The sequence below is a fragment of the Alternaria arborescens genome (genome assembly GCF_004154835.1).
Source record: "Alternaria arborescens strain FERA 675 chromosome Unknown contig_11, whole genome shotgun sequence".
Classification (NCBI taxonomy): Eukaryota; Fungi; Ascomycota; class Dothideomycetes; order Pleosporales; family Pleosporaceae; genus Alternaria; species Alternaria arborescens.
In genome coordinates, this window is record NW_021167866.1 from 515569 (window position 1) to 529995 (window position 14427).

The 14427-nt window shown below is 51.3% G+C and overlaps 2 protein-coding genes across 2 annotated transcripts; both read right to left on the reverse strand.

Annotated features, from left to right (window-relative positions):
* Positions 1 to 502: 502 nt before the first annotated feature.
* Positions 503 to 12114, reverse strand: AA0111_g5625 (Transcription-associated protein 1; the record flags this gene model as incomplete). The annotated part of the gene is made up of 4 exons (XM_028651758.1): positions 503 to 1192; positions 1250 to 11770; positions 11820 to 11977; positions 12060 to 12114. The coding sequence occupies 4 exons, from the start codon at positions 12112 to 12114 to the stop codon at positions 503 to 505; spliced, it is 11424 nt and encodes a 3807-aa protein (XP_028506767.1).
* A 1044-nt stretch (positions 12115 to 13158) lies between these two features.
* On the reverse strand, positions 13159 to 13974 carry AA0111_g5626 (hypothetical protein; the record flags this gene model as incomplete). The annotated part of the gene is made up of 4 exons (XM_028651759.1): positions 13159 to 13277; positions 13415 to 13532; positions 13637 to 13682; positions 13811 to 13974. The coding sequence occupies 4 exons, from the start codon at positions 13972 to 13974 to the stop codon at positions 13159 to 13161; spliced, it is 447 nt and encodes a 148-aa protein (XP_028506770.1).
* Between the last annotated feature and the right edge of the window lie 453 nt (positions 13975 to 14427).

Below are 14427 nucleotides of genomic sequence, written 5' to 3' on the forward strand. Positions count from 1 at the left end.
AACGTGGACTGGGAACACAGAACCAGTAAAGTGCAGATGGAAAGAGTTCAGTCATGATAGTGGGATACATTCCATCTCAAGTCAGCCTCGCTCTGCATCCTTATAACACGCCGCATAGCACATGCATGGAGCTAGATTAGGCGACAAGATCGAAAACCTACTGCAGGATCACATAGCGAGTCCACAAACTAATTAAGGTTTTTGATAACTCAGTATTATTTGATACAAGATACCTGCTAGCGTAACACCACAATCCTTCTGTGATGCACTATAAAGCATACCTAGAAGAACTAAATGAAAAAGATGGTCCTAACAGAGTAAGAACTATCCTTGTATCGTACCAACGCCTTGCAGAAGAACACAAAATCTGATAGGCATTCCCGAACTCCTCACTGCGCCAATGCTCTTTTTTACCACCACGCCATGCACTAAGTAGTTGAACATATCCTTTTTGCCCTTAAACACCATACACCTCTCTAAAGATCCAGTCACCTTAACCCGATTACAAGTAGCCCATCCAAAGTGGATCACACTGACTCAACTTAGCCGGATGCACCGCAACAGCCACAAGATCCACAACCGTCTGATTAGCCGGTAGGTTAGCACCCGTAGGCAGACTACCAATTGCACTAGCCCTCTTGACCACAAGATCGCTATTGCTCTGCACGCTTTCCCTTAGCACCTCTGGCGTAAGTTGGCTGGCCTTGTGCTGCGACGTAAACCAGTGGTTCATTTCATCGCGCATGAAGATACTGAGTTGCATCTCCAGCTCGCCTTCTGGTTCGATCAAACAGCGTGCCACGGTCATGACGCTAGGCGCGAAGATGCCCTCGAGGTTCAGCGGACCCATGAGAGTTTGTAGGTTGGGTGTCAGACGGAATGGAACGGGTTCAGAGTTGTGCAATATAGGCTTTCCGACTGCCATGCTGGGGATGAGCTCGGAGCCCCAGATGCGGCCGCTGGATCGTGAGACGCTGATCTTCTGTGGGAAGCGCGTGTTCATGTGCATAACGTAAGTCATGAATGTCAATGCAGCGAGTTGGTAGCTGAAGGTACGGCGGAAGAGCCAGAAGTCGGCGAAAGTAGGGAAGGTAGCGCGGAAGTAGTCTTGTATAACGGTCGGTGGCACGTACTTCTCCTGTACAGCAGCGAAGGTCTCGAGGCGAATGCTGTTGGCATGATCCAGATTCTTCTGTTGGGTTTGAGTTAGAGACAAGTAGTCGGCCGGTGTATATAAAGAACAACTTACTGGCTGGAGTGCTCTCAGCTTCTCAATGCTGAAAAGCACTGGCTCATCCTTGTTGATACCGTTCTTGCGGCAATAATCCTCGTAGATGCCTTGCATGTTGATGTAAGACGCATCATCTTGTACCATGCGCACGCTAGGCGTGATTGGTACCATGAGTGGGAGATGGAACTGGAGATTTCTCCTCCGACTCTCCTTGCGTTTAGCCAGGATACCGTTGAAGATGCGGAACAACTGCAAGATACGCTCCTCACGTCTCGAGCTTCTAGCAGCGGGGAACTGAATAGCGAACGGGTGCACGCTTCCGTCGTGGCCACGAATCCTGAGGCGACGATGGCAAATACCAACACCGCGAACCAGCTCCACATCAGGGAGGAAGCGCTCAATGCGTACAAAGTCGGAGTTCTTATCGCGATGTTGCAGATACTGCCCGGGCACTTCAACATCGTCGAACTTGAGGAAGCGGAACTCGCTGAGTTGATGCGTGTACTGTTCGAGCGGGACTGTGAGCTTCCTGCGATCAAGCCTCTCCTCAAAGCGATTTCGCCAAGTGCGCAACTTCTGGATGTACTCGTACATCGTCGGCTTGTTGGTGACGAAGTCTTTCTCGAATGCCTTGCGGATGTGAGGCGGAAGAACTGACTCAGCGAAACGTGTGATGTTAGCCTCAGTTGATGCTGGCAACTTGATCTCTCTTGCGTAGAGATTTGGTTGGCGGCCGACGTAGGACAAACCATCATTGAGCAGAGCAACGATGAGTCGATAGGCATCTTCATCTGGAGGGCACTTGAAGTTCTTCTGAATCTGATCCAGCATCGTCTCCATACTAAGGGCGAGGAGAGGGAACGCTGTCTTGAGGATAGCGCTGATCTCCTCGACGTGGTCCCAGGGCTTCTTTGGCGCTGGCGCAGCCTCGCTAGGGGCGGGTGCGCCATCTTGCGTGGCGGTTTCTGTCTTCACTGTACCATTCGGTGTGCCATTCGCAGCAGATTTGATGTCAGCACCTGCGGTCGTTGGTCGGCTACCTGTGCTGGAACCGGGCCTGGTATCTGGTGATGCCTGCTTCGGTGCTGGCGATGCCTGTCCCTGTTGTTGTTTAGCCTTCGCGGCCTTCTCTTTCGCCTCCTTCTGCTCGTGCGTCTTCTTGAGGACCGCCATGTCTTCCCGCGTTGTCCGGAGATGACAGTAAAGCGCCTGTGGGTAAGTCTTCGCCAGCTTGCCGAGAATGGATCTAGCGATGGGGGCTTCTTGTCGTGAGAGACTGTTCAACAACTGCGGAATGTAAGTTATCCAATACCACGCCGGAGTGTCACCCTTGAACTCTTCAAATTTCTCCGCCAACTTCCTCTCCGGGTTGTCCAAGCTGAGTAACCACAACACACGTCCCAACAGTTTCCTCGACTTTGCGTTCTTGAATTGACTCGCTGCTTCAAGGTAGCAGCTGAGTGCCGCCTCAGCCCTCTCCAGGTTCTGAGGTTCCTCCTTGAATAACATGTCGTTGTACCTACCCCATTCTGCCCAAGCCTTAGGCAGCTTGATGTCGAAGTATAAGGCAGTACCAAATGCTTCACCAGCTTCGTTCTTCTGACCCAACTTGGCCAAGAACATACCCTTGAGCGTGTAGAACTCGGCCTTTTGGTTGGGTCCGAAGTAGTTAAGATTGGTGTTGTTAATCACGTCCAGCCCGCTATTGAGATCGGCTTTGATCTGGTAGTGACACTTGGCCTGTTCGCGCAGCTTCAGGAAGGCTTCCTGAATCTCGATGTTGGGAAGGGTGTAGATGCGTCCAAGCTGGTTGATGCAAACTTCTGGCAAGTTATGCTTGCGCGCCACATGCGCAAATCGGTTGATGATCCATGCCGTCTCATGATAACCTCGGTAAGCAAAGGAATTGCCGCTGGCATTGTTCTGGTTTGGCGGAAGGAGGTTAAGGTAGACGCCGTTGATGAGCTGGAAGATGTGCTGTCGCCAGGTCACGAGATCTTGCCATGCATTGATATCGTCCCAGAAGTTTGGTAAACGGTCACGCCATGTGCTGAGGAGCAACTTCAACTCTTGAGACTTGACGTCAAGGTTGACTTGAGTAGTCTGCGCGAGACTCTGGCAGATGACGCTTGCGTCGTGAAGCTCGACCAGCTGCTGGAAGTGTTGCAGCAGTGGGATGTGAGCCTGAGTGATGCGCCTAGGAAGCTGGTGCCATTTCCTGATTGAAAGCTGAATCGACTCATCGCACAATCGATGGAACTCCGGTTGCGACTCCTGCTTGTTGTGAAGCTTAAGAAGAGACATAAAGGTCTGGAAGAAGACTCTTCGTGGTGTTGGCGCATCGCTGACAGCCTTGATAGTTGCATCGAGCTGCTCGCGTGTCTCAGCATTCTGCCAAGCATCAAATACTCGCCAGGTTGACTCCAGATAGAGGTCATTGAAGTTCTCATGCTTGGCGAAGTCGCTCAGGATTTCCCATTGCTGCAGCTTCTGTGCGCAAATCACCCAGTGATCCTCCCAAAGCATGTACTCCCCAGTACTGAAGGGCAAGACGGAGGTACGCGCCTTGATCTGTGCAGCCTCGTACATTTGCTGTGCTTTGTCCCAGATACCACATTGCTCGTAGGATAGAGCAGCGTTGGACTCGATGAACTGGCAACGTCGCCGCCATGTTCCATAGAATAAGTCGTCTTCTTGTAGACCACTGTATATTTCCAGTAAAGCATCCAGATTACTCTCGCGTAGCTTCTCGACATCGACGACAGGCGAGATAGCGGAGTCTTCCATATACACAGCAGCAGTGTACCACGCGTTGTATGTTTGAGCGAGGTACTTCATGATGTGGGGCGGAAACTTGACTCGTGGCCGAGCGTGAACGATACCATCAAGCATGGTGGCGACACAGTTGGGTCGCTTGTCAAGTTGACGAGAGTGGTAGTCTTTGGTAAGCAGTGCAGCCATACCTTTCTCAAGATCGCTCTGATCGTCCTTCGTAAGCGCTGTCCAAGCAAGCGGAAAGAAGGCAATCCAGATGTCGTGTGCAAGGTTGCTATCTGTGTGTTGCAGATGCCCTAGTGGTTCGAAAATGTCCTTGATCTTGACGTCGGCCAATTGATTGCAGAAACGGCGATGGCCATTAACAAGGTTCTCCAGTTCATCGTCAACTATGACGTCTGCAATTCTAGGGTCTCTACTGTACGACCCGAACAGAGCCGTGGGTTGCATAAGACGGAAGTCTTCGGAATGAAGCTGTGCCGGCGTGTTCATCTCAACAGAGCCAAACATCAGGTGAATGACTTGGCTGAGCCAGTAGCTGTCAGAAAGTGTGTCCCAGTTCTGGGACGCGAGCACGTAGCTTAGGCGACTAGCTGCTGTGCGACTTAGGCTCTTGTCGAAGATGGTCATGTATCGGTTCCGCATCTCGACATCCTGCGCTCGAGTACCGATCAAAAATGCATGCTCCATACGTACTGTAAGTTCACTCCTTGTAATCTTGGGATCTTCGTAGATGCGGATGACGAGATCCAAGAAGCGGGTCAGCAGCGACGTATCTGCCCGGTGTTCGAAGAGCAGCATCTTGCTTAAGACTGCCGTCTTCTCCTTGAGTGTCGGCACAGGCTCGGTAGAGTGGAAGATCCATTCTTCGACAAGGTCCAGTACCTTCATACAGACAGAGTTGGTTTGGGATCGCTCTACGAGTGAAGCAAGTACACTGAGATAGGGTCTTCGGTTTTCGCCCAGCTCGTTCATGCGCGCAGCAAGGATGTCGACCGTCTTGAGGACGAGATCAGTCTGAATCTCAACCTCGCGTGGGTCAGTAGGCGGGTTGGCTCCTTCAGGGCGCATAGCAGGTGGTACTGGCTGTCCTGGAATGCCGCTGCTACCGGCGAGGTGGTCCTTGGCCATTTTGCCTTGGAACGCCTTCATGACCGATGGAATATGTTGATCGATCTCTTCAGGTCGCTTTTGGCACAGAGTCCACAAGATATTGATGGCGCTAACATAAGAGCTGTTAGAGAGAGCCTCTGTAGCAATGGTGCCGAGGAAGCTGACGAATTCAGTTGATGGAGACTCTTCGGTGTTGCCTTCGTCGTCGGTCACGGGTTCGGGCATGACCTCCAGAAGCCGCTTCAGGATAGGCTTCAGCTTCATTGTGCCGTCGTCCGACTCATCAGTCGCGTGCAAACTGGCCTGTACGTCTGGGTTCTCGGATCGAATTGGCTTCTCTAATATCTTTTGGAATTGTGGTATACGTTGCAGCACCCAGTCATCCGGCTTGACGTTGACAATGACCTTGACTATTTGTAGCGTGTTGATCATGCGGGTGCTGAAGACCTCAGGTTTATCCTCCTGTTTCATCTCAGTAAGAAGGATCTCTTCGATCTTCTTGCTAAGCATGAGGTCCAGATCCAGGTCGTTCCATAGTCGTGGCGAAAGCAAGTCGTGCAACAACTGCACAGCCTTCTTGCAGATCTCCGCCGACTGAGGTGATGTGGTAGCCATCGTGGTGGTATCCTTGGGTTTCGGTGAAGCGACCGGGAAGCGTTCTGGCAAGTAGGCTATGAATTGGATCAGATATTTGATGAGCATCATTCGAATGCCAGACCCAGCAACAAAGCCTCTCGGCGAGGAGTTGGTATTGACAGCGGATCCATCTGCTCGCCTCTTCAATGCCTGTGGCGACTGGGATAACCGATCAACTGTACCTGCACTTTCGCTTGCTGTACGTTCCTCCCACGTCCTGATCAAGCTGATCAAGTTCAATGCAAGCTTCTTGGCGTCGGTTGAGGGATTAGGAGGTTGCGCAATCTTCGACAGAGCTGTAATGATGATCGAAGACAAATGTTCACGGCCCTCGTAGAACAAATCGGGATGACGGACCACGAAGTTGAAAATGCTCATCAGCTGCTGCAGGTTGGAGCTCTCCTCGGATAAGATCTTGCGTGGGTACTGAATCCAGCGAGGCATCTTGGAGTCACCGCCGGGCACTGAAGGCATGCGCTTCTTCAGGACGGGAGCCATGAGTTCAAGCGCTTGCATGACCAACGATCGACCTTCGTTCTGGTGTGCCTTTAAAAGGGCTTGATAGACTTGCACGGCAATCTTGACAGGTGTGTCAAACGCAGCGATGAAAAAGGCGATAAGTACGTAAGCCGCGTACTTGTTGATGATATCTTCAAGCTTGATGTAATTCCAGGCAAACTTGATGACATCTTTACGAGCATCCTGGATCATGCCAGGGTAGTGCTTGAGAAGAAGCGTGGTGAGCTGGAGGAGTTCCATTCGAGAGTGGTCAACACCAAGCTGCGCCGTATCCTCAGAAAGCTCCAGTGTTGACTGCGGTTTCCAGAGTCGGCTGTGGATAGCTTCTGTCATAGCCTTGTCCATGAATTTTGTACCCTTGGCCTTCGGACCGAACAAGCTGTCCCAATTGCGTTTCACATCCATGGCAAAGATGGGGTTGACAATGTAACGGAAGATGAAGGTTTTCGTCTTCTGGGAGGAGTTGCGAGAGGTGTATAGGTCGATACACTTGTTCACAATAGTCTTCCAGTAATCGACAGACTCGCTCGAGATGATCTGCTCGTAGATGAAGTCAAACAGCCGTGGCGAAGCCTTCAACTCCTCAGATGTGACAGCATCAACAAGCTCGAAAAAGAAGTCCAGATTGTTCGGCTCTTGCTTAAGGTATGTCGTGAAAATGATCATGATTTGATCGCCAGCCTGTTCCGTTGCCAAACGCAGCTCCGAGTCAAGGGAGTTTATCCTAAGCTTCTTCTCTAAGCTCCGGCCTGCCTCGAAGAGACCTTTTCGCAAGTCCTCGTTGGAAACAAGCCACTTGCTCGTCTCTTCAGACTGGCTGAGCGCATACGCGATGTGGATACCGTTAAGTTGCGCTTGACACTTCTCCTTGTCGCTACCTTCGGGATTCATGGCGCCCAAGAAGCCAGGGACATCTTCCATGACTTGCTTGCGAAGAACTTCGCTTGCAGGGTTCTCGAGTAGCTGGGCGAAGAAGCGCCCCTGCGTCTGGTCTTTCAGGTTAGGCGCGAAGTAGTCCCAGGCTTCTTTGGGATACATGCAGAGGTACTTGATCAGTGGCTCCCTGAATGGGCTGTAGTGCGTCCTACGAAGTGCAGTTTCCAATTCGATGACCTTCTCAATGATCTGTTTGAGGAATGTGGCAGCGGCCGCTGGAAGCAAGTGGAAGATGTTGAAGATACCCGTTACGATCTTCATCTTAGGATTCTGCTCAATCATCGTGAATGAGATCTTCTGCAAACTGTTTTGATCGGCAATACTCTTCAAATGATCAAGTAACCGAGTTCCGATTTCCACCTTGAAGTAGTTTGTGAGAAGCTTCAACAATCGTGCCAACCCGTCAAGATTCTCGACAGAGAGCTTTCTTGGATCTTGTAGGTTGACGAGGATAGGGCGGAGGCCACTCTGGAGAACGTCTTTGGGCAGCTTGTTGGTCGCTGAAATCACTCCCGATAGACCAATGTTGGCTGCCTCAATGACCTCTGGCGACTTTGAGTAGAGACACTTGAAGAAGACAGCGATGATGCGGAGGAAAGTCTGGTTCGGTGGAGTAGTGCTGAACTCGGGGAAGGTTTGAGCGGTGGAGAGGAGGCGGATACATGCGACTCGCAGATTGACAATGTGGTCAGCGTTCCGCTGCTCGAAAGGTTTACTAGCCAGGTGCTCATCTTCTGCGTCAGCTAGCGCCAGCGACTCCATCAACAACCTCGTAAGTTGTTCATTGAATTCGAGAATGTTGTTTTTGAGCTTCAAACAGAAGGTGATCGCGTCGATGTAGGCAATTTGAATGCCGAAGGGTAGTGCGCGCAGCGGTTTCGTCCAGATTGGAAGAATGAGTCTGTCCTTTACCGGTGTGATAAGATCACTAACGCTCAACTCCGTCACATCCGCCAACACCTGGAATGCCTTCTGTGTCGCATCTCGGACACTCTTGTTCATATGCGAAAGGTCGCCTACAAGCTGTTGGCAGAGCTTCAGAGTGATGTTGTTACCCTTGTCGAACTCTTCCTTAGTCGTCTTCTTGTGGCAGCGCCTGATGAGGTCCTGGATAAGTCCTTCTGCTTGTATGCGCGTCTTTGAGTCGAGATCAATAGGCATATCCTTCATGACAAAATTGAGAGCCCGGACGAGCTCGAAGTGGCGGGGTACAAGCCAGGACTGAGGAAGGCCCAACTGCTTGATCATAATTTCGATACCCCGGGTTCCACCAGACTTCATGAACCAATCATCGGCGTGACAGTTGTGACAAAAGGTACTCGAGAGCTCGTTGAAGAACACGAACTTGTCGAGCGAGCTGTCGTTTCCAAAGATTGCTTTCGTAGCGTCGCGCATTGTGAGGATAGCCTGTTCAGCAGCGTCCCGTACTGCGCCATGTTCTGAAGCCAGAGATTCGCCGATAGCTTCGGACACAACATCGCTCTCGATGACAACAGGTCCTTCTCCCGAATGCACATCGAACGGCTTGTTCTTGTGTTTGAGTGTAGCGAACTGCGTTCCAAGCTCGAGAAGCGTGAAATGTTTTGCCAAGTTACTTACCAGAGCCTCAGCCTCCAACTTCAGCTCAGGTATAGAAACAGCAAAGATGCTTGCTTTCAGCAGCTTCTTGAGTGTTTCCTGTTCCACACTTTTCTTCGTGATGGACTTCTCACGCTCGGATGCAGTGAGGATGTCGTAGCCAACATCAAACTTCTTCGCACATAAGTCGTTCGCTTGCAGGCGTACTAGCTGAGCAAAGTCTTCTGGCAAGCTGTCGAAGCCGACCAGCAGCTTAGTGTGCGCGGTGATGAGACGAAGAGCTTGCTGCTTGTGGAAGGTGTCCGACTTCTTTGCTGCTGGAGTCTTCGGAACCTCGTGAAGCTTCGCGATAGCAGTGTCGATACCTACAGCGGCAGGAAAGGCGCGATCCTTAGTAGAGCCGATGAGCCGGATGTCGATGGACGATTGATCGTCAGAGTACGGTTTGAAATCTAGCTCTGGTGGGCCAGTAATGAACTTGCGGTTGCGACCTCCTAGCTTTCCGAGAATGCGCATCGTGGTATGAGCATGGAAGTGGCTGTATGGGTTTGGTTTTAGGTGCTCCCATAGTGCAGCCATGAGCTCGTCAATAACTGGTGCCATGATTGGATCTAGATAATCTGCGGTGAGGTTGTCCACACAGAGCTCCAGAGTACGCAGCCCTTGACCAACAAGGTCTGACCCAGCTCGCAAGGCTACGACTAGCGGCCTCATCAAGTAGCTGAGATGTGGCAAGAGGTTACTGAGCCGCGCGGGGACTGTAAGAGATAGCTCGACAAAAAGGTCTCTTTCAGCAGGCTTGCGCGCCGTCAAGAGGAGATTGTTGAGCACATCGAGTAGCATTTCCAGCAAAGGGAGGATTTCCTTGTATAGATGCTCAAATCTGCCACCGCCGATACTCCTGAAGAGTGATCTAAGCAGCAGGAAGTAGTTCATAGGCTCCTCAGCTGTGGTTGACAATTGAATCGACTTTGTTATGATCTTGCTGACATGTGGCAGAAGCACTTGCTCGTTCTGGGCGGAGAAGAGCGTGACAGCCATGAAGGAAAGCTTGAAGAGGCGGAGTAGGATGGAAGACTTCTTCACATCGGCAGTACCGACCTCTTCGATTCGGTCCATGAGAAACTGTAACAACATGCCCGAAAAGCTGGGTGACGTAGCCTCGGAAGCGAGAAGAAACTGTGGAACGTGGAGCAACGCTGGGTGATCGAACATCATATCGTACAAATGGGGTATCTCGGATGAAAACACTTCGTGGAACGTAGCCGGATCAATGTGGTGAAAAACAGTTGCGAACGTCTCCAAGAGGTCCTTCTCTTCTTTGCCACTTGACATCATGTGCTGATTGCCCATGAAATCTCCTGGTGACAAGCCTTGGGTCTCAGGAGCCTTGTCGGTGCCGTAGTAACGGAATACCTTCGCTCCTTCACGGAACAGCTTGATGAGGACCTCCACCTCTTCTGCATTGTATCCAAACGATACTTCGTGCCAGTTCGCGGATGCGTTTGTCGGATCAATCTCGTCCTTTATCTTGGCTGGATTGCAGGCTCGCAACTGGTAAAAGAGATTCTTGAGCCCATGTAGCAGATTCTTGAACAAGAATTTGTTATCAGCGATTGGGTCGGAGCTCCTGTCTCGCGGGTTCGATGTCTTGATGGGCGTCGCGTTAGAGATGTCAATCTCATCCCAATCCGGAGGATTTTCCTGAACAGCCATGTGGTTCTCATCTACGGCATCAATAGACGGCTGGCTGTACTGCGCTGAGAGCTTAACAGCGTTGTGGTACTGACGGTTCATCGCTGCGAACTTATCGCCGATGGCGTTCAGTATCATGATCAAGAAGTACCGAGCATCCTCTTTGGGTTCCAGCTTTGCGATGCACTCAGCCATGTTGAGAAGAAGCTTTGCGCTCATGGTTTGGAAGCTAGTTCCAGGGAATGTGTCGTGTAGATTCTTTGTGTACACTTCCACTGTGCGTCGAATCTGCTCCTTCGACAGCGATTCTCGCAGATGATGTATCAGATCTGCCAGCATGCTGTAGGCGAGCGGTCGCATCGTCTCGTACACTGTGAGACCATCGCCAATCAGCGTCCTTTCGTCCAAGAGCTCGTCAATCTTCTTCAGAAAGATCTTGCGGAAGTTGAAGTTGATGATATGTCTGATAGCAACCAAGAGCTCTTTCCGTGCACCAGATTTCTCCCGTGGACAGTCCTTGAGCAATCGAACCACAATATCCGGGAGGGTCGGAAGGAAGTCGTTTAGCTGATTCGCATACACTCTGAGCAAGTAGGCCAGGAAGCTCATGGTCTTGACTTGGGCGGTAATGAAGTCGCCAAAGGCTGCACGATTACGGATCTCTTTGCTAACGCCGGTGAAGATCTTGCCCTGGGCCTTGGCCTCCTCATGCGCCTTCTCTTGCGGTTTTGCCTGGAGCAAAAGTACGTTCTTGATCAGCGGTACAAAAAGTTTGACGTTCTTGTTCACACAGTTCCTGTATGCCTGAAATAGAGATACTACTATTATCGGACATTCGGCGAGGACTTTGAACGACTGCATTCCCTTGAGCAACATGCGAGTTTGTTGGTGTTCCGACCCAATATCTCCTGCGGAGGACGTAAGAGCGGTCGCTGGTGAGCTCGGACGTGGCGACTGGGAGAATTGGTGGTTGTTGGGTGTGGAAGGGACGCCCTGCGAGGCTGAGGCTGTCGTGTTGCTGTCAAATGTGTCGTGTACTGCTTGCTCCATTGTCTCGAACATTTCCTGGATTAGATCCAGGAAAGGCTGAACCCGATCAGCGAGAGCCTTGGTCTGATGGCGTTGGAAGTCCATGATGGTCTTCATGCATAGCACCGCATTATCCTCGTTTTCCAGCTTCACAAGACTCATGAGCTTGTCTACAATCTTAGCCGCATGCGGTTCGATCGCTTCCGTCGGGTTCATCGGCAGTCGGTGCAAGATCTCGAGGACGCAGTTGCGTATGCGCTGTTTCTGAGTCAGAAGGCTGTAGAATTGTCGCGACGTGTGCGCTCACCTGTTCGGGCGATGTCGAGATGAAGACTGGGTTGCCATCTAGTATCTTGAGAAATACAGGGACTAGATGGTTCAAGAATGTGCTGTACTGCTGCCCTTGACAGTAGCTCTCAATGTTGTCCCGTATCTCAATCGCCTGGGTGCCTTTCGCTCTGAGATCTGCATCAGTCAGCCTCTGTTCTCTGTTGATGACATGCGCGCCTGTCTGCAATCGTTCAGCGCAGGCACAGCTGTTTCGTACCAGAGTTTGGGTCATCCAACTTAGAGGCCATAGCCTCGAAGTTGTGAGTCGCCATGGCGATGTTATGTGCAGCCTACAGCCGCTCCTCCACCTTTACAAGTCCCACGTAGGGTGCGCCGAATAGTGTTGTGGGTATCCAGTGTGTTGCGCGATCGCTGTTGCGGAAGGCAGGCGCATTGGTTTCGGCGATGGCGCGGTACTATCTTCGGTCGTTTGCAGGTCGCTGCAGTGTCAAATATTAAATTTGGAAAAGGAACGTGTAGGCGTGATGGCCTATATGGTCATTACAATCGTTATTGTGGAAATGAGGCCTGGTGGTGGGGCAAGGGCGCGTCCCAGGTGCGGGTATGGAGTCGCGACTTAGAGGATGGATGAGCTTCTGCAAGCACTTAGCTGACGAGCGAGGAAGGCACGCTGACCCCCAAAACTTAGCGCGTGCTCTCATTGGTCGGCGCGACCCCTGCGCGAGCGGCTATCCCTCATGCAGATTAGCAACATCGGCGTCCAAAGAACCATGTCCGGTACCTGTCGAACGGTCAACTGTTCACACTAGATTCCAGATAGTATGTTCTGTTTTCCTGATATATTGCGGCAGACTTGGCTCTCCTCCGATCGCATCGAATGTGGACAGCACCACTACATTGGTGGCTTCTGCATCATTGACTCTTACTCATGTTATGACCATCTTCTCAGGGTTGACAACGTGTAACAGTGACACAAATGTCTTCTAGCATGTTCACCTGGATGCACGACGCAGGGGCGGCAAAGGGGCAGTCTGTAAGTTCACTGCACCCGAGACTTCACACAACATCACACTCGGCTTGAGCTTCAAAACGATGTACTCTTATCCATCTACTTGCCGTCGCCTCGCTTACCACCAAAACCCCAGTCATAAGCGGTTTGACGTAATCATGTATGCAAAGGAGAAACATCACATATGTTTACAAGACCGCACGTCCGCGTCCGGCCTTTCCATCTAAGAGAAGAGAACTGAAGTGTTGACATTTACATTGTTGGAGAGCCGCACCATGGTATTCGATGTCAAGATGTGGAGTAGGAACATGGGGAAAGCGGATATGCGCAGCCTCAACCTCTTTCTCTACTTCTCATCGGGGAACATAGCTTCTTTGAGAGGGATGCCGAGCTCCTCACGTATGGGCTCAAGCTCCTGGAGGTACTCTGCATATTGACCCTTGTTCTCGACCTTGAATTTGATACCTGTGACGTATGTTAGTAATCAACATCTCAGGGTTTGTCCAATGTCAAAGTAGCGTCGCATTTCGGAATCTGCTTGGTTCCTTTTTGCAATAAAAAATTCCAGGGCTGACGTATGGGGGGTATAGCAGATAACGTACCCTCGAAAACACGGACAGCGGAGGGGAAGTCGTTGACACGCCTGGCAGCGCGGAGAGCGGCGGTGATGACGGTGGTTGAAGGAACGAGATCGTAGGCGAAGCAGTTGTTCAGGTTTCGCTAGCGATTGTCAGCTCGTTGGTCCTCTTCGCGCCAGTCTACAACTGCCCAAGGCACATCGGGTGATACCGGTGCGGGACACTTCGTAGACACAACAAACATACCTGAAGCTCGAAAACGTCGTTGACCTTCTCGAATTCCTTCTCGTACCTGTATTGGAGAAACACAAGTCAGCACTGCAGCTTCTGGTAATACCAATGGCGCTCAATGGCTCTCCATCATTCCTGCATGACTCCATGCCTGCCCGACTCTATAGCCCCTCCTTGGATTTGTCGTACCTGGCCGTGAACTCTTCAAAGGTCTCCTCGGCATGCGCATCGCTCTTGCGGATAGCCGACTGCGAAAAAGCACGCTGGGTGTTCAACGCAACGGGGGTTGCTCGGTAGGCCGGGACTCGTACGCCCACTCGGCTGACCTTCGACGCGGCGCGAGCGAAGGACATGTTGTGATTGAAAGAGCTGATGGCAAGCTACGGGAGGTGATTTCGGGGCTACTGGGCGTGCGTAGCCGGTAATGTGTCGATGGGTGGTGGTGTCGGTGGTGCGATTTCGCGTGAGGTTACGGAAAACGAAAGCTCAGGCGATCCGAGTTGCGCCAAAGCCAAGCATATTAGTGGGTCGCACCCATTCCAGAGACCGACGGCATAATTGCGTTTGACCTCACCGTCTACACCAGCAATGCTGAGCTTCGCTCACATAGAAGATTGATCTGCAATTCTGATCTATTTTTTATATGGGGTTTGTTGGTTCGCGAGCGATGCGCAACATACGCCTACGGATTTCCGCAACAAGTCTTTACCTCGGGCTATCCATCTGTGAGACAAATGTAGCCAGATAAGAGCACAGTCATGAATGCAGAAATTGCGGCTGTTGAACCCCAGCCTCCTTAGTATCAC